Source organism: Delphinapterus leucas, chromosome 19 (genome assembly GCF_059928025.1).
Source record: "Delphinapterus leucas isolate spDelLeu-1000000601 "Yukka" chromosome 19, BTC_Dleu_Yukka2, whole genome shotgun sequence".
In the NCBI taxonomy this organism is placed as follows: Eukaryota; Metazoa; Chordata; class Mammalia; order Artiodactyla; family Monodontidae; genus Delphinapterus; species Delphinapterus leucas.
In genome coordinates this window covers 65,400,079-65,418,925 of record NC_143147.1, presented here as the reverse complement: position 1 = coordinate 65,418,925, position 18,847 = coordinate 65,400,079, and the positions used below count along the sequence as shown (strand labels likewise).

Here is an 18,847-nt window from a genome sequence, read left to right as displayed (position 1 = left end):
GCACAGCTATGGCTCCTCACGCACAGGATGCAAAGCTCAGAAGCTGTCATTGTCGTGGCTCTCCCCATCTTGTAGACAAAGCTGACCTACAGGAGGAGACAGTGTCGCGGGCATGCTGACAACAAGAAAACTGGCCCAGAGGTGTTCGTATCTGTGTTTCATCCATCCCTGAAGCCCGAAGCCCGGCTGCACCTCCATCCTTCCTTCGTGTGTCTGAGATGCACCCACATCCTTTACAACAGCCCGCTTTTCTCCTAAACCACTCTGAGTTCTCGCTTTGCAATCTGCAGCACAAGGACTCAACGATTCAGCCAAACTCTGTCCTAGGCTCTGTTCCAGGTTCATCATCTGACTTAAACCTGTCCAGACCTTACAAAATTGATACTATTTGTATTTTCCAGAAAAGGAAAGCGGTTCAGAGTGGTCAAGCAACATGCCCAAAGCCACACAGCTTGTAAGACGCTCAGCCCACGTGTTCCTTCTGGTTCAGAGCACATCACACTGACTTCTGGTTTAACTGATCATTATGACTCCTTCCTGCTCAGGACCCAAAGGACGGGGCACTGAGTCAGTGTCAGCAAGAGGGTCCACTTGGGTGCCACCACTCCAAATATTCGTCAAATAGCCATTAGGTGTTGTGTAGGATACGAAGCGTGTGAGACATGGTTCCCATCTTTAAGGGAGTCACGATCTAGATATTCTTTTAGAGTAACAAAATTAGAAACGTATTTCTCTGCTCAAAACGTTTAGAAAGAGCGATCTGGAGAACAATGTTGAAATATCAGAAAAGCTGGAGTCTGGGGACAGAAGGGAGGCGGGGGACGGGCTGGCAAAGATTGCCATATTCAGGCATAGGGTGAGAACCAGGTTCGAGGGGGCGGATCAGCCTCAGAGCGTTGCCAGGCACTGGCGAGCCTCGGTGAGTCCCCAGGCACGAGGGGAAATTGCAGGGATGGCTGAAGGGGTGCCGAGATGAAGTATAGGAAACTGGCATAAATGCGTTAACTCAAAGGGGAGGTTTGCAAAGGGCACTGACTGGGCAGAAAAGGATGAATATGGTTTTTGATATGTTGAGTTCAAAGTAAAAAGACATTGAATGCAAATGTTCTAGGTGGCTCCAAACGTACAACAGGTTGGGAATGAGAGGTATGAATTCAGGAAGCCATCTGCAATTCTAGCTAACAAGTGTCGAGGCTCCGCCTGGGCTCCTTACTGAACCGTTTAATTTGGTCCTTTCAACAGCCCTATGAGACTGGTACCATTGTTCGTCCTGTCAGAGATGTGGAAACTGGTCTCCACACCCCTGGGCTCTGCTCTCTCCGGCTTTCCTTTACTGCTTTCCAGGAAACCCTCATTAGTACTAGTACTCTCTCAAATGCTACTACTTCCATGAACTTGAAGACCATTTTCCAGTTTTACTTTGTCAAAGACTTCAGGCACATAAAAAGGCCTCATTTCACACTCTTATTTGGAAACTAAAAGGTGGTTGTTTTCCATTACACTGCTTTTTAATCACGGCGATATCCTTACACATGGAAAAAAAATTCAAAATGCTCGAAAGAGTCTAAAGTAATAAATTTCCCTATCTCCACTTCCCCACCCCTAGTTCTACTCCCAAAAGGTAAAGTATTTTTTTTAACAATTCTGATTTTCAATTCTCTGATGGGTATCACTTTAAATGCCATGAATACGTTGGTTTCTTAATTTATCGCAGTCTTGATTTAGATAGTCTGTTGACGACATGACGGGTTCTTCCTTATCGACCTTACTCTGTTGAGTCTTCCTTATAAACGCTGAAGAATACAGAGCACATGCTTCCGACCTCTGCTTTCTTTCTGTCTTTATCAAAGTTAGAGCGTTTGATATTGTTCTGTAAATAACATTTCATTTATGATTTATTCTCAGGCCAATTCAAAAAAAATGCAGTCCAAAAATTGAATTTACAATATTGGTGCTAACGTATTATTCTTTATATAATCCGGCTGCTATGTGAAGGGAAGGAAAAACAATCCTGAGGCTTTACAGTCTTCCCATTTGAAGAAGATGGTCCCAAGAGTCAAGGCCCGGTGGATTCCTTCTTGATTCTTTTTGGCATTCTTTCCATCTTCTAGGTCTTTTTTTTTTTTTTTGGAAAGGAGAAATAGATAAATTTACTTTTTTTTTTTGAATTTTATTTATTTTTTATACAACAGGTTCTTATTAGTTATCTATTTTATACATATTAGTGTATATATGTCAATCCCAATCTCCCAATTCATCCCACCACCCCACCTTCTAGTTCTTAATTAGATACCATCTTCCTTCCTTCCTTCCTTTCCTTCCTTCATTTCCCAATTGTTACTTTTAACAATTAAATACATATAACATTTACGATCTTAACCATTTTTAAGTGTATGGCTCGGTGGCATTAAATACACTCACATTGCTGTACAACCATCACCGCCATCCATCTCCAGAATTCCTTTCACCCTGCAAGGCTGAAACTCTGTCCCCATTAAACTCTAACTCCCCCATACCCCTCCCCCAGCCTCTGTCAACCACCGATCTACTTTCCATCTCTGTGGATCTGACACCTCCAGGTCCCCCCTACGAGTGGACTCACACAGTATTTGTGACGCCACCTTTCCTATGTGTCCTGTTTCCCCTTTCTTGGGTTCCTTCTTCATTTTGTTAGAGGACCTCCTTAAGCTCATAAGAGATGAGTGGGTGATAAACTTCTGAGTCCTTGCTTTTTTTTTTTTTTGCGGTACACGGGCCTCTCACTGTTGTGGCCTCTCCCGTTGCGGAGCACAGGCTCCGGACGCGCAGGCTCAGCGGCCATGGCTCACGGGCCCAGCCGCTCCGCGGCATGTGGGATCCTCCCGGACCGGGGCCCGAACCTGCGTCCCCTGCATCGGCAGGCGGACCCTCAACCACTGCGCCACCAGGGAAGCCCTGAGTCCTTGCATTTGTAAAAATAATTTTGATTTTGCTCTGTGACTTAATAGCTTGACCTGATGGAAAATTCTAGGTCCCGGATGACCTCTGCTCAATACCGAGGTCATTATCCCATTATCTTCTCGGACCCAGTGTTGCTGCTGAGAAGTCTGATGCTCATTTGATTCTTGGTTCCTTGTAGTTAAGCTAATTTTTCTCTCTGGGAGCTCTTAAATTTTTTCATCCTTGTTTTCTGGAGTTTTGAAATCTCACCAAGACCCATCTGTGGGAGAGGTCTTTGTTCATTCCTACTTCTCAGCACCAGGTGGCGCCTTTGAATCTGCAAGCTTGTGTTTTCCTGCCCTTTAGGACAAATTTCCCTGCATGCTTCTACTCCCATTTTACAGGCTTGCCTTTCTGTCTGTGAACTCGAGGCTTGTTTTCTGCTTAACCTTCCAGATGACCAGTTTGGCCTTTCATCCGGCATATTCTTATCAGTCTACCCAATTAACTTCAAAAAAATTCTTTAACAATTACCATATTAATTTTGAGGAAGACTTTCTTATTCTCTGACTGTTCCATTTGCATTATAGTCAGTTCTTACTTTATGGGTATAATGATATCCTCTTGAACTGGAAGAACATACGACTTAGAAACTTAGAATTTTTACAGTCTTTTCTTTGGTCTCTTGGGTTATCTGTTTTCTCCAGGGTAGGCTGTCTTATTCACTTTCGTCCTTCTTTCCTATTCTCTGGGTTTTTCTCCTACGTCTGGTGGTCCTGAGCTCTGGGAGTGCATTCATAGATGCAGAACAAGGTTGATCAAGGAGCTAGAAAGGGCTTCCTCTGTGGCTGGCTGTACAGTCTGTCTCCTCAGGAGGCAAATAAACAATTTCATTTCACGAGGTTATTGCTTCAACTTGGCATTTGAGGCAGAGAGGATGAGAGAGGAACAAGGAGGAGAAGAGAAAAGTGCAGGAATAATAAAGTTAAGTGTCATCGATTTTTAGATTACAACCTACTACAGTGTTAAAAATGATTTAATGACATGTCCTCCACATAGCTACTTCCTAAGCAAAAACATCAGGTGCGATGGGCAGCAGCTGGGGTGACATCTGCCAGGAACGTGATATAGGAGGCGCAGAGAATCTCTTGGGAACAGGTCTGTACACACACACACACACACACACACACACACACACACACAAAATTCACACACGTGTAGACGGAAATAGACTGAGAAGACGGCCTAAGTACATGGGAACAAAAGTCTGACTCAGTTGTTTTAAATGTTAGAACACTGGAGCACGCTTTCACAAGCCTGCCTTATTATATATACACAACACCTTGATGGTTTGTCATACAGAAACTCAGATCTGGTCTCTCTGATCAGGGACAGCAAGCTTAGGACCACACACACACACACACACACACACACACACACACACACACACACACGGGGACCCTGAGGGAGGAGAAAGAACCAGCCCTGGGGGCTGGTTTCAAATACCTGCTGGGGTCATGGTTGAAAAACAAGAAAGGTCTCTGAATTTGTCTGGAAATAAGTTACAGGAAACCTTTGCAAGTAAAGTGTTAATAAAGAGATGGATGAAAGGCAGATTGCAAAGGATGAAAGAGGAGCAGGAAATAAAGAAGTGGGGGCAGTGGGGTAAAAGAGGGAAGCAGATGGGCGAAGAAGCCAGAAGGAAAGTTAGGACCAAACCCACCAGGGTGAAGAAGCGATAGTACTGGCAGACATAGGGGACACTGTGGTGCACCCAGTGGGGGTCAGCGTTCTAAAAAGAAGGCTGAGGTTTAAAAGTGCTTCACTCATTAAACCCAAAAGCTTTCACACAGCAAAGGAAACCATCCACAAAATGAAAAGACAACCTACTGAATGGGAGAAAATGTTTGCAAATGATATGACTGACAAGGGGTCGATATCCAAACTACATCAACGGCTCACACAACTCAACACCCAAGAAACAAACACGACTGAAACACGGGCAGAAGACCTGAAGAGACATTTTCCAAGGAAGACGAACAGAAAGCCAACAGGCACGTGAAAAGATGCTCTACATCGCTGATCATCAGATTAGCAAAGCCTGACCTTCAACCTCCTTTGGGGGAGATGCCGTTCCCCCAAAGCAGTGGTGTTTACCGCCTTGACCTCATTTCCTTAGACCCCCTGCAGGCCTCCCCCCATCCCTGCTCAGACACAACCCTCCTCTACAACTACAGATGGACAACCAGAACGCCCGGAAAGTTCCAGCCTCCCCGGTATCTGCTCCTTATTATTTCCTATTCATTATTGCTTGCTGCAGCTCTTCTGACTTTTAGGGCCCACCTAGACTGCTGCCTGTTTGGGATGAGGAAACAGGCTTTGACCTCCAGCAGACAAGGGTTTGGTCTTTCTAGAGGTTCGCTCCCTGGACTGTGGTTTTCAGGCGGCTGCTGCGGGGTGGAGGGGGGGGACAGTCATAGCCGCATCTCCAGGGAGAGGACGTACCTGTGGAAAGGCTTTCCATGTGACTTAAATTCTCATCCATGAACCCTCCAGTCTCCTCCCCATCTTCTTCCCTTCCTACGAAAGGAAAACCAAGGTCCTAGATCAGTGTTTTCCAAGCGGAGCTGCACAGGGCACCAGTAACAACGGAAGAGGGTTTGTTTTTGTTTTTTTTTTTGGAATTTTATTTATTTTTGTATACAGCAGGTTCCTACTAGTTATCCATTTTCTACATGTTAGTGTATACATGTCAATCCCAATCTCCTAATTCATCCCACTACCACCCCCACCATCCCCCACCCCCGCCACCATCTGATATAACTGCTATTTAATTGTTGCTTCCCCCCCCCCGCCCCGCCCCCGGCCCGGAACTATAAAACAGCAATCTCATATGGTCCAACCTAATGAGTTCTGGAAACCCTATATTCAGAATCCACATGAACACTTTAAAGGCTCGAAGAATTCCCCACAGTGAAGAAACCTGTACAGTTTTGTTTTCCACATGTATCTGACAACAGAACCCTTTTATTAGATAACACCTGTGAACATCTTTGCAGAACCTGTGTTTTGTGGGACTTGTTTTTCGGGCAACACTGCCTGGGAGAATTCAAAATAATTAAGAGCTTTCTAAGCTGGTCTCAAGCCCGTCTCCCCCATCACATCACTGTATTTGAATAAAAGGAAATTCACTCTTCCGTGTGTCTTACTCATTTATCCAACTCACAGGACTTATGGAGTGTTCACTCCATCCATACCAGGCATCTGCTTAGAATTGTGGATGCACTGAAACACGAGTGTTCCAGCCAAGGAAGCAGCCCTCTAAGCAGGAATAACCAGCTTGGCTTGGAGGAGTCAGTGAGGACTGCATGGAAGAAGCGATTTTTGAATCGAGGTTTTGTGGAATTTTCCAGAAAAGAAAGCTGGTGGTCAGTGCCCAGTGCGGTGAGGCAGCCCCAGCTCACCTGGCCACACCCAGTTCTGTTCTCAAAGCCTGTGTCCCAGGAGCCCAGATCACCTTGTTAGGGGAACCACGGACTGAAACCAGCCGCCCCAGCCAGGCACGACAGTAACCACTTCCGTGAGTTCTCTTACAACAGGACGTCCTGGTAAGGAACTCGGAACTAACAAGCTACCACCAACCGGAAGAATTCGGGAAAGGTCAAAAGGGGAGAGGAGACGCCAGTCCGTATGTCCTACCAACCTCCCAGAATCCTTCCCGCTGGAATCCACCTCGGCTGAGCGACGCACGTGCCACCAGGAAGGGCCCTGTGTCAGAGTGATTGGCCAGAGCCAACCCGGAAACTAACACCATCACCATAAAACCCGAGACTGCGAGCCACGTGGCAGAGCAGTTCTCCCGGCTTCCCTTACCCCGCTGGCTCTCCACCCGGGCGCCGCTTCCCATTAAAGTCTCTTGCTTTGTCCGCACGTGTGTCTGTCTCCTCGGACAATTCATTTCCCAGTGTTAGACAAGAGCCCGCTCTCGGGCCCTGGAAGGGGTCCCCCTTCCTGAAACAACCTGGTAAACGTTATTATTCGTCAGCTGTTTCCACTGCCTTGCCTTGTTATCCCCCATCTCCCTTGATAATGGTTTACTCTATTTCTTTTGGATCCAATGCTTCGCCATATGTTCATATGTCCCTCCCAAAGGGAGGCCCGGGGCCACTAACCACTGGCCTCTTTCCCAAGACCCTTCCCCCTCTGACTCCTTGTCTGTCTCTGAGCCTCGTCACACATCTGGCCAAGGATGTCCCAGGTGGCTGAGTGAGGGGCCATCATGATGGCTGACCTTTTCAGGGGGTGGGAGACGGAAAGTGGGGTCTCAGAAACTGTAGCTCACAGAAAGGGGAGAGTGCAGGGGGAGCCGTGTGCTGCGCTGTCCCCCTTGGTTTGCAAGCCCTGGGCCTTCACAGTAGCAAAGCAGTGGTGAAACGAAGGTAAAGCTCTTCTGCACTTGCCCGGGGCAAAGGGCATTTCTACAGTTTAGAATGATGTCCACGCCGTTCCCACCCCCCCGCCCCAAGTTTCCCTTGATTCATCCGTAACGGTAACTGAAGTGGACCCCTGACGTGGAACTGTGCATTGGTTCCAGGCACTGGGGTCGTTAGCAGGGACAGCAGACTTTCTCTTATACTTGCAGCCCTTGGGATGCCCCCAGTGCCCCATGCTTTCCCCTAAGGTAGCCCCAGGGTCTGTCTCATGAACAAGAAGAGCCTAAGTGGCCTCACCGGTGAGACAGCGCATGGACCACTGGATCCGGACAGAGTGATGGGGACGCAGACGTTAAGCCGGCCTGTCACCCGACTCGTGTTCCCAGATCAGGAGTCTGGGTCTGACCCTGTATCCGGCAGCAGCTGTATTACACATCTGCAATTTGTGGCCCAGCGACAGGAGGAAGAGTGAATAAAGGCAGGTGCGGGAGAGGGCGGTCAGCCACCACACTGCAGACCTACCACAAAGGGGCATCCATCCAGTGATGGTGGAATCAGGTCAGGAGGAAGAGTGAATAAAGGCAGGTGCGGGAGAGGGCGGTCAGCCACCACTCTGCAGACCTACCACAAAGGGTCATCCGTCCAGTGATGGTGGAATCAGGTCAGTCTGACCGGAGGTACCCGCCACTGACGTGCCGCTCTAGGGAGCTGGGCTGGCCAGGGTGCTTCCCTTTCCAGTGAAGTCCCAGCAATCTGTCCCCGCAGCCACACACTTTTAAAAACAGATCAATCGCAAGCCGTCTGTTTTGCCAGCTGGTAATGACATATTTGTCAGTTTCATCTTTATCTTTATGTTCTAAGAGAGACAAAGAGAGATAAAGATTTCATCTTTATCTTTGCGTTCCCTCCCCCAAAGAGAGATTTTAAAAAAATTTTTCTCTCATCTGACTCAGAGCTTGGCCCAGCGCTGGCAGCGAGGTAACAAGAAAGTTTTCATCAGCCTCTGGAGCTCAGACAGCACTGCAGCTGTCAGCCTGTGCGGGCTTCTCCGCAGTTGGCAGCCAGAGTGTGGACAGGAATCACCAAGCCCCTGGGAGCTCCTCTTGGCAAAAGAGGCCACGGGGTGTTGTGGTGGAATGTGAGATGCAAATCTAGGAGTGAAGGTGATGCCGAGTGGCCTGAGGTCATTTACCAGTGGAGTGTCCTTCCATGAATTAACCCAGGGGCTTCCGCGCTAGACCTGGGAGGGTAGTATAATACCTACCCCACAAGGCTGAGGTGAGGGTCCAGGGAGATGGGGTGCATGAGAGGTTTCCCCAACAATAAAGCAGGCCGAAACCACTGTCCTATGTTCAGCGGCCATAAAGGTGGAAAGACAATTAGTCTCAAAGGAACCATAGCCCAAAAGGGGGTCTAATCATAGCCCTATCCCTCACTGGGTGGAGGAAAACCTAGTAATTTAGTCATTTTAAATGTGTTTTCCTGGTAAAGGTAGAATTTTCCAGTCCTTGGGACTTTCGGTTTTCATGGATCCGCTTATCTTCTAGAAAAAGGGGAAAAGAAATCACTCATTCTTTTATAGTCATGTTGACCAACAGCCAGAGATGCTGCCCCAGCCTGCATCCATCTCAGACGGGCACCTAGTTTTGCCACCTGTGAAACTGGGGTGAAGGTGCTCTGTCATTACCTTTCCTGTCTAAAGGTAAAGACAGATTGATCAATATCTAGGCGATGGTGCCCGTGTACCACAGACCCAGGGGTCGGCTTGGCCATGGGAGGTTCAGTCCTTCGCCTCCACGCACTTAAGGATGGACTCAGGTAGGGCAGCGTTGGTGTCACAGGGGTAACTGGCACACAAGGCTGTCTTAGCTGTTCCTTCCATGCGCATCATAATCGACTAACACTTCCTGAGAGTCTCCTACACCAAACAACTGAAGCCAACAGAACATTGTTATTACTACTATTATTGAGGTGAAATTCACACAACATACAAGCCACCATTCTCAAGCATACCATTCAGAAGCGTTTTGTGCATTCGCCACCATGTTGTGTAACCACCACTTCTATCTGGTTCTAAAACGCTTTCATCACCCCGAAATAAAACCCCATATACATTAAGCAGACACTCTCCTTCCCCTCAGCCCAGCCCCCGACGGCCACCGGGCTGCTTTTTGCATCTATGGGTTTGCCTATTCCGGATATTTCATAGGAATGGGATCATACAATACAATACAAAACAAAACCAAAAAAACACCTTTTGTGTCTAGCTTCTTTGATGATGTTTTCGAGGTTTCATCCCTGTTGTAGCATTCAGCAGCACTTCTTTTTATGGCTGAGTCATATTCCATTGTATGGGTAGATAATGGATAAAACCCATGTTTTGTTTATCCATCATCCACTGAGGGACATTGGTTTCCACCCCTGGGCTCTTGTGAGTCGTGCTATGACATTCATGTACGACCGTCTGTTTGAGTACCTGTTTTCAATTCTTTGTGATATATACTTAGGAGTGGAATTGTTGGGTCAATGGCACCTTTTGAAAGCACAGATTTCAGCATCGTTCTCCTCTACTTAAAACCCCCTAATGGCTCTCCTCCGCACTTAGGAAGATGTAAAAATGGAAAGCTGTTCCATCTGGCCTTGTCTATCTCACCCTGTGTTCTCTCTGTAGTCCAGCTTCCTGGACTTTGCAAGTAGTCATGCTTCCTCCGACCTCGGGACCTTTGGACCATTGCTTCCTCTGGTTGGTGGCTCTTCCTCTCTCCACTCTGCCTGCCTAGTTAACACCTACTTGGCTCTCAGGTCTCAGTTTTCATACAACTTCCTCAGAGAACCTTCCTGAGTCCCCAAAACCAGGTCAGGCACGCCCACTCTATGCTCCCAGGGCACCTTCCACTTGTCCTTTGCTACAGTTTGAATTGCATGTTTATTGCCAAGTATTTCTTTTGCTGATTTGCTCAATAAGTATTTATTCAGCGCCTACACTGGGCTGGAGACTGCTCTAGGTACTTAGAGGCAGCAATGAATAAAACAGTCTCTGCCCTTTCGGAGTCTACTTTTTTGTAGAGGAAACAGAGAAGACTAGATAAACAAAGGGATCGAATATAAGGTCAGGTATCGGTTAAATACCATAAAGAAAAGTAATCCTGGAGTGGGGAGAATACTCCACAGGGAGCTACTTTCAATGGGATCATCATGGGAGCCTGAAAGAAGAGGGGCTTGGATAAGCATCCATCACCCTCGCAGACTATGAGCTCCGGGTAAGAGGTGCCTGTGTCTGTTTTATTCCCATCACGTGAGTCCCCGGCATCAAGGCAACTGCTTAGCACATAACAGGATAAATGGATAAATGATTTCAACTCCGCCTTCAAGGAGCCCTAGCGCCCTCTGGCTCTGTGGTCATCCCTGGTAGCCTGGAGAAACCCCAGAGTCAGAGGGTAGTCTCCCAACCACTGGCCCAGGCAGGAACTAGGGAGCAGCTTTCTCCACCTCTCTCACCCCCAGACCTGCCGACTCCAGCCTCCCCACCCCTCCTTGCTTCTCTAGTGCTGGCATATGGCAAAATCACTGGTGCAGCTGGATCCCGGGCAGCCTCTGAGAGATGACCAGGTGTGAGCCAGCAGGGATCCCACTTGGATTCTGGACTGAGTTTCTCAAACACCTTCCCCCACCCCCTGGCCCAGGCACCCTTCATTGCTTATCACCCCCCCACCCCCACCACCCAAATGGCCTGGAGTTCACACTATTAGCCAGTGGCTCTGACTCAGAAAAAAAAAAAACCCTTAATACCAGGTGGTAAGATCCTGGAGCCCATGATATTCAACAACTCGTTGCCCTGCCTGGTACGCACCTTCCCAGTGTATCTCTCATCTGAGACACAGCAGAGCAGAGGTTCACGACCTTTAAAAACCCATTAGTTACATACAATGGAATAGTATTCAGCCTTAAAAAGGAAGGCAATTCTGATACATGCGACGTGGATGAACCTTGAAGAGATTACGCTAAATGAAATAATCCAGTCATAAAAGGACAGATACTGTATGATTCTACTTATATGAGGCACCTAGAGCAGTCAGAGTCACAGACTCACAAAGTAGAACGGGGGTTGCCAGGGGGTGTGGGGAAGAGGGAGTGGGGAATTATTATTTAATGGGTACAGGGTTTCAGTTTGGGAAAATGGAAAAGTTCTGGAGATGGATGGTGGTAACAGTTGCACGACAATGTGAATGTACTTAATGCCACAGACCTCACCACTTAAAATGGTTAGTGGCAAACTTTATGTTATGTATATTTTGCCACAATGAAAAAAAATACGAGGTGCAGGGGGAAAAATGTGTGCCCTCTTTAGATGTAAAACTTACACCATATCTAACATTATTGGGAAATTTGATATAAATCAGCTCCTTGATTAACAAACGTCTAAGGAAATAGGAAGGAGACCTGATTTATTTCCAACTATCACCCCCAAACCTTGATCTTTGTGGAGAATCATTTTATAGGTAGGCTAGACTGCTGATGAAAACTGCGGGCACACCGGGGGCAGGAGGAACGTGTCCTTAATGCCTCAGTAATCCCTGACAGGACTGAGCGCGGTTCAACACAGATGTGTTGGTGAATAAACCACCCAGCAAATTCATTAGGGTGTTAGGACGCCAGTCCAGATACTCAGATCTCTAGGTACATTATCCTTCCACTAAGCTACAATGACCCTCAAGGTACTTGAGATGATGGACCAGCAGCTTGAAGACCAAAGGTGAGTTCTCAGATCTGGCCACTAACAAGGCAGCGGTGGTGGTGAATTAAACACGTCATTCTGGCTCTTAGCTTTTCAGTTTTCTTATCTGCCGAAGGATGGTGGAAAACATACGCAGTGTGTTCCTGGGATGCCAGTTCTCTTAGGAAGCAGTTGGCCCCGCACATAACTAGCTGTCTTTCAATCAGAATTCAGCACTAGGGCTGCTGGACAGCATCTCGCAATCGATTCTTGATGACCACTGGTCCTCCCTCTAACTCCAGGCTTCCCACCCCCAAGGTGTGCTCGTTCTCCTGCTTCCTCCTGAGGAAGCCTCGGCAAACACACCCAGAGCCCGTACCCCAATTACAGATAAGCAATAGACACCAACGTGGGGAAAAAGAAAGGCAATCCATTCCATGTCTCTAGAGATTATCGCCTGTCCTAGGTTGACCAACTGTGGTGGCCATGAAAATGCATCCTTCAGCTCTCCTGCTGCGGGGAGCACAGTGCCGCCAGCTGCTGCTCCTCAGAATCCAACACCACATCCTCCTGCCCCCAGCCACTCCCAGCCAATGGCTGGTGATGGTGGGGGGATGCAGTACAGGACAGGAGATTTTTTTTTTTTTAGGACAGGAGACTTCCTAGAGGATGCCTTTGGCTCAGTGACCTCCCCCACATTGTCCTGACTGAAACGTTCTTGGAACTGTGCCCTGGTTGAAGGCTCTTCATCCCCAGCCCTCCTTCCTTCTCCCTCTCCTTTCACAGGTGCCAGGCTTGCATCACAGGCTGAAGGCTCTCCCTGCCACCTCCTGCTTCCATCTCTAATCTCTTCTTGGTACCTTCGTCTTCAACGACCTGAGCTGATACGCATCACATTGTCAAAAGAGGGAAATACCCAATAAATGCCCTACAGAACAGCATATGCATTTGGAAGAGCAGCAAAAAAAATGCCTTAAGCTTTTCCAGACCTTACAGTTTCCATTTTAATAAGTGTGTATTAAGCCCCTGCTGACGGCAAACATGTGCACATCCCACACTCACAAGGCAGGCTGACTTTCTCGTCCCCATTTTGCACATGAGTAAACTGCAAGAGACTGTGATAAATGTATAAGCTGCTTATAATTAATGATGATAAAAATAATAGTCAACATCATTTAACATTTACTGCACGCCAGGTGCTGTTTAATACTTTTTATGTTCTGCTCGTTAAAAAAAAAAAAAAAAAAAATCCCGAAAACAGCCCTACACTTCAGGGAAGGATGGAGGGTGAGAGCACAGGTGTGTACTGAGACCCACTAGTGCGCTACCCTTCAGAGGAGGTGACCTGGAGGAGGAACGCGGAATCCTGACATCCCTGGCCCTGCAGGCCCCCCTTGCAGGCTGCCTCCACCCCCCGCAAATCAGCCTTTTTGCCCTGATGACACAGCCTCCGAGTTGAGTCCCACAGCCTGACGGATTATCTTTGAAGCTTCCTGCAGCCGCCTCTGGTTTCACGCCAGGCACCGCCAGTGAGAAGACAGGACAATGGATAATCAAGCACACGACTCAGATTCCTCATAAAACAAGACGGTGCTGTAACGCACCCATCAGCCGTGGCTAAGGTGAAATGCAAACTGAGAAAACAACAAATGTGTGATTTACAGAAAGAACAATTTTTCTCTTCTAGATGTCAAACAGTCAAGGAAAAGGTAATGTCTCACACCGCGTTAATTTTTTAAGTGCAATAAACTGGTCATCAGAAAAAGAAACAGTGGGTTACTCCCCGATACCCTCACCTGAATTGCTGTTATCCTTCCACCCCACTAAGGGCAGTCTTTGGAGTTCCCATCCTTCAGGCCATACTTGTTCCTTCCCCATTACACCTGAGTACTCTGTTCCCTTACTGACACATCCAAGTTCAAGACCTTCCAGGTTTCCAGCCCACCAGTACCCCCGAGGTTCAGCACAGTGACATACACCTCTGCCCTCTATTTTCTCGATCCGTTTTTTTACATACGATACCCCCTCCCCTACCAGGTCTCGAAGCTACCTGGAGTTGGGGACCACAGCTCTGCCTTAAGCATCTCCTGTACCTCCAGGGCTCTGGTAGCCAGACAGTGAGTGTTCAAAACCACATGCAGAATGACGGACCCCGCTCAAGAAAATGCTGTCTGTGGTTCCGGTGAAGGGAAGAAATGAATAAGGGAACCCAGTCCCCACTTGGCAGGACTCAGCCGGGGGGAGAGACAGAGAGAGAAGGTAAGTGGGACGAGCTGCAGAATTCCTAAGTTCAGGTTGGTGTTCTGTCAACCTCACTGCAGATGGTCTGCCCATAGCATGGGGCGTGGCTCGTGACAGGTGAACGAATGAATGAAACAAATGAGTGAAATGGATAGAAGGCACGATCAAAAGAACAGAAAAGTGGAAAAGGAAAGGGAGAGGAACACACAGATATTCTTGGATCCGGAAGAGCTGGCTGGAGAAGCTTTGCTTTGGCACAAACTGTCCTGAAATGCACTGGAGGAGAGGCACGCTTCAGCCCTCGGCTGGTTTGCTGCTTTGAGATGCATCTTCTATAGACAGGGAGAGACCATCTTCCTCCACTACCCACGCACGGGAGAGCATGGTGTGGTGTCCCCCGCAGTGTGGCCGAAAGCACAGGTTGTGACCTGGCACAAGGCTGACCTCCACAACCGCTAGAAGAGGACCTGAATAACTTCACCATCGCTGACCTGTCGACCTGGAAAACACTTCGGGCTTAACCATGAACTAGGTAGACACTTCTTCAAGGAGGGGTGCAGGGGCTGGAGGCCACAACACCGACCTTCCCTAGCGTTTCTGAACTGGTAGGAGCAGTTTGGCCCACAGACAGAGCCTGCAGTGCGAGGCACGGGTATTTCCTATCAGCCTGGCTGTGGAATTAAAAAGCCAAAGAGCAAGGGGTGATATTAACCAGGCCAGAAGTACCAGTGGGGACAGCTTTGAAATCCACACTGCCTGGGCTTCCAACTAACCGCTCTGGGCCACGTGTCTCTCTTGGGCTGCGAGACGTCACGGCATCATTCTTGGTTTCTGTGGTTCTCTGCATCCTCACGCCGCACGGTGACTTGGTCCGTGGAAATGCAGGGACGCAAGTTGTCCGCAATTGTGGGACAACAGCACGAAATCTCCCTTTTTTGCTCCACTGATTTATGCCTGGCTCCTGAGAAACTGATTACTTGGGGGAGCTTGTGGCGGCTCGCCTTCCCTCCCCAGAAGCGCTTGGTGACGACTTTAGGGAGTAAGAGCACTAGTTTCCAGGCAACCAAATAACAGGTCTTCCATTCCAGCTCTTTGTTTTGCAAAAGCAAAACAGAGCAGCAGGTAATTAAATTGGCCAAGGCGACATCTCCCTGGAATAGCCTGAGCCGGCTAAGATCCTACTAAGACCCCTTTTCACCAAATAAAGGAAAACAGACTAGCCTGCCCGTGACTTGAGGGGACTCCCAATCTTGCATTAATTGGGGGTGTCAATGGGCCCTAAGAATCCAATCACCCAGGTAGTAACCCAATCAACGGCTGACAAATAGGCCATTTCTGTGCCCCATTCTTTTTTTTTTTTAATAAATTTATTTATTTTATATATTTATTTTTGGCTGTGTTGGGTCTTCGCTGCTGTGCACGGACCCTCTCCAGTTGTGGCGAGCAGGGGCTACTCCCCGTGGCAGCGCGGGCCTCTCACTACAGTGGCCTCTCCTGCTGCGGAGCACGGGCTCCAGGCGCACAGGCCCCCAGCAGTTGTGGCTCACGGGCTCTAGAGCCCAGGCTCAGTAGTTGTGGCACACGGGCTCTAGAGCCCAGGCTCAGTAGTTGTGGTGCACAGGCCCACCTGCTCTGCAGCATGTGGGATCCTCCCCGACCAGGGCTCGAACCCATGTCCCCTGCACTGGCAGGCGACTCCCAACCACCGCACCCCCAGGAAGCCCCCGTGCCCCGTTCTTTATTGAAAAAATTAAAAAGCTTCTTTGAAAAGGAAACAGTGGCCTCTGGTTTGAACATTCCCCCATCTGTCTGAATCTAGCCGTACGTATCTGCCACTCAGGCTAGACTGCTTTATTCTTCTTTCTGAGCCAAGGTCAGGGGGACATCTCATTTGCCCAAGACGACCTGGAGCTCAGAAAATGACGTCTTCGTCCTCTCCTCCCTTCTCTTCCTCTCCACGAGGCTCAGGCATTGAGACCTCGCCCCTCTGTTCTGTTTCACGCCGGATGTACCATCTTCCGATTCGTGCCTGTCTACCTTTCAGGCACTCATTGTCAAGGGGGTAATGGAGCCTGGCTACGCAGCAGGAGAAAGGCAAAAAGCTCTGGTTAATGCTGTGACTACTCACTTCTCCCAGCACCCCAGCCCTTTTCTCTGCTCCACTTACTTTCCACAGCCCACTTTCCATCCCTGAGACCCTTCGCTGGGGAGCTCACCCCAAGTAGCACCTTCGCCCTGTCTCTGTAACCGCTTCTGTGGTTCTAAGCCTGGAGCACTGCTAAAGACTCCAGAGCCTTGCAGCCCAGTCTCCAGGCAGCTGGGGTGCCCCACTGAGAACACTCCTCCTGGCTGGTCCTTGGATGGGCTGCATCTGAATCACCTGTGGCCCGCCTCAAAAATACGCACTATGGAGTCAGTGAAACACAAAAGGGCCAGGGAAGCTATACTTGTGACGAGCGTGCCAGACTGATCCTAGCTCTGTCTACTGGAGTCATTGGGGAACCAGGTCCAGGGCACAACTAGATGGGGTTAAAGGAGCTCTCACAGCTGACCCAGCGGGAAGATCTATACCCTAACAGAAGCCTCCAGGAGACAAAGTCTTTCCTAAGGGATTGCATCCTGTAAGACCATCATGGCGGCACTGGACCTATAACATCAACTGATTACCTGGGAGCAGCCGCAGGAAGCCAGGCTACAAGGTAGCAGCTCATTTCAATGGGTGGAGTCTCAAGGCTCATCACACAGGAATCACCCTGCCCTGAGCTCAAGGCCAGACTCTACCTTAAGGCGTGTTTTCAGGTCTGCCTTGAAGGACCAAGCTAAGTCCCTTCTCTGGAGCTGGGCCAGAAATGAAGGAGAAGATTTTAACCCTTGCTCTTCAGCTGTTGAGGCAAGGTTGGTGCTCGCTGGCTCCACATTTATGCACTTAATTTCTGAACGACCACGGATATCCACACAGAACTCCTCCACCAGGCCTTCCCCAGGTCCCCTGTGGCGCTGAGTTATTTATGAAGCCTTCTTTTCCAGGCAGATCCCACAGAGCTGCCACAGGTTACGTCTCCTTGGATCAGGCTCATCCGGGAAGAACTGGGAAATGCAGATGGGCAAGACGCCCCTGCTTGGGCGAGATGGGATTACAAGCGGCAAGACCGGGACACGCGTTTGCAAGTGCCAGATGGCAGAGTGGAGTCACACACCTCCCCCGGGATGTCCACTTGGTGCCCATGCTGGACAGACGCTGGGATCCTGCAGGGACCCAGAGCCACTGCCTCCGTTCTTTCTCCCCCCCACGAACGCCTACTGCACCTGACACTTAGCAAATGCAAAGCATCCTGGGATCACGCAGGGCAGGCATTAAGCAAAACCTAGAGACAGGTTATTGATTTCAAAGCAGATGTCATCCATTCCATCCTACAGGTGCCAAACTTGTGGTGGTCCAGAGAGATGAAGTCACCGGCCAGGGTAACAACCTGTCCACGTAAAGCATGGATTCTGCCTCTCACCTGGTCACCACCTGCCACAAGTCCAAGAGTCCAGGGCCCGGGCTTTGAAGCTGACGTTTACGGTTCATCGCTACGTGACCTTTCCCAGCTGCGCTCGTCTCATCTGTCATATGGGGCTGTCTGGCCTGCCTATCTCTGGGGGGCTGTGGGGATCAGCTGAGGTCAAGTGTGGACCTGCTTTGTGTGTTGAATCCCTCAAATCACACTCGGCTTCAGTATTTATTTATATTTTTTATGTGCATTTCTATTTTCTTTTTTTCAACATCTTTATTGGAGTACAATTGCTTTACAATGGTGTGTTAGTTTCTGCTTTATAACAAAGTGAATCAGTTATACATATACACATGTTCCCATATCTCTTCCCTCCCTATCCCACCCCTCTAGGTGATCACAAACCACCGAGCTGATCTCCCTGTGCTACGTGGCTGCTTCCCACTAGCTATCCACTTTACACTTGGTAGTGTATATATGTCCATGCCACTCTCTCACCTCGTCACAGCCTCCCCCTCCCCCATCCTCAAGTCCATGCTCTAGTAGGTCTGTGTCTTTATTCCCATCTTACCCCTAGGTTCTTCATGACCTTTTTTTTCTTAGATTCCATATATATGTGTTAGCATATGGTATTTGTTTTTCTCTTTCTGACTGGCTTCAGTATTTAAATAAGACGTAAAACGACAACAGTTTTCCTCTCGGGAAACTGTAAATCACTCCAGGGAATAGGGTACTAGGTTGAACAGGGTCCCCCCCAAACTCATGTTCATCCTGAACCTCAGAATATGGTCTTACTTAGAAACGGGGTCTTTGCAGATGTAATTATTTAAGATGAGCTCTTACTGGATTAGGGTGAGTCCTAAATCCAATGACTGGTGTCCTTCTAAGATGAGAAAATAGAGACCCACAGACACAGAGAGAAGGCCGTGTGTACACGGAGGTAGAGGTGGGAGCGATGCGTCTACCAGCCAAGGAACGTCAAGGATTGCCAGCAGCCACCAGAAAGCTAGAAGAATCCAAGATGACCCCCAGAGCTTCAGAGAAAG

At 48.7% G+C, this 18,847-nt stretch overlaps 1 protein-coding gene across 6 annotated transcripts in view; it reads right to left on the bottom strand.

Annotated features, from left to right (window-relative positions):
* SLC39A11 (solute carrier family 39 member 11) overlaps nt 1–18,847 on the bottom strand; it is a 447,715-nt gene that overhangs the window by 97,403 nt on the left and 331,465 nt on the right. The window contains exon 7 of one of the 6 annotated variants that reach the window (XM_089901696.1): nt 5,425–5,499. The exons of the other annotated variants lie outside the window; for them this stretch is intronic. Within the exon in view, the coding sequence (XP_089757822.1) occupies nt 5,425–5,499 (75 nt within the window). The remainder of the gene's footprint in view (nt 1–5,424; nt 5,500–18,847) is intronic. 6 annotated transcript variants of the gene reach the window in all.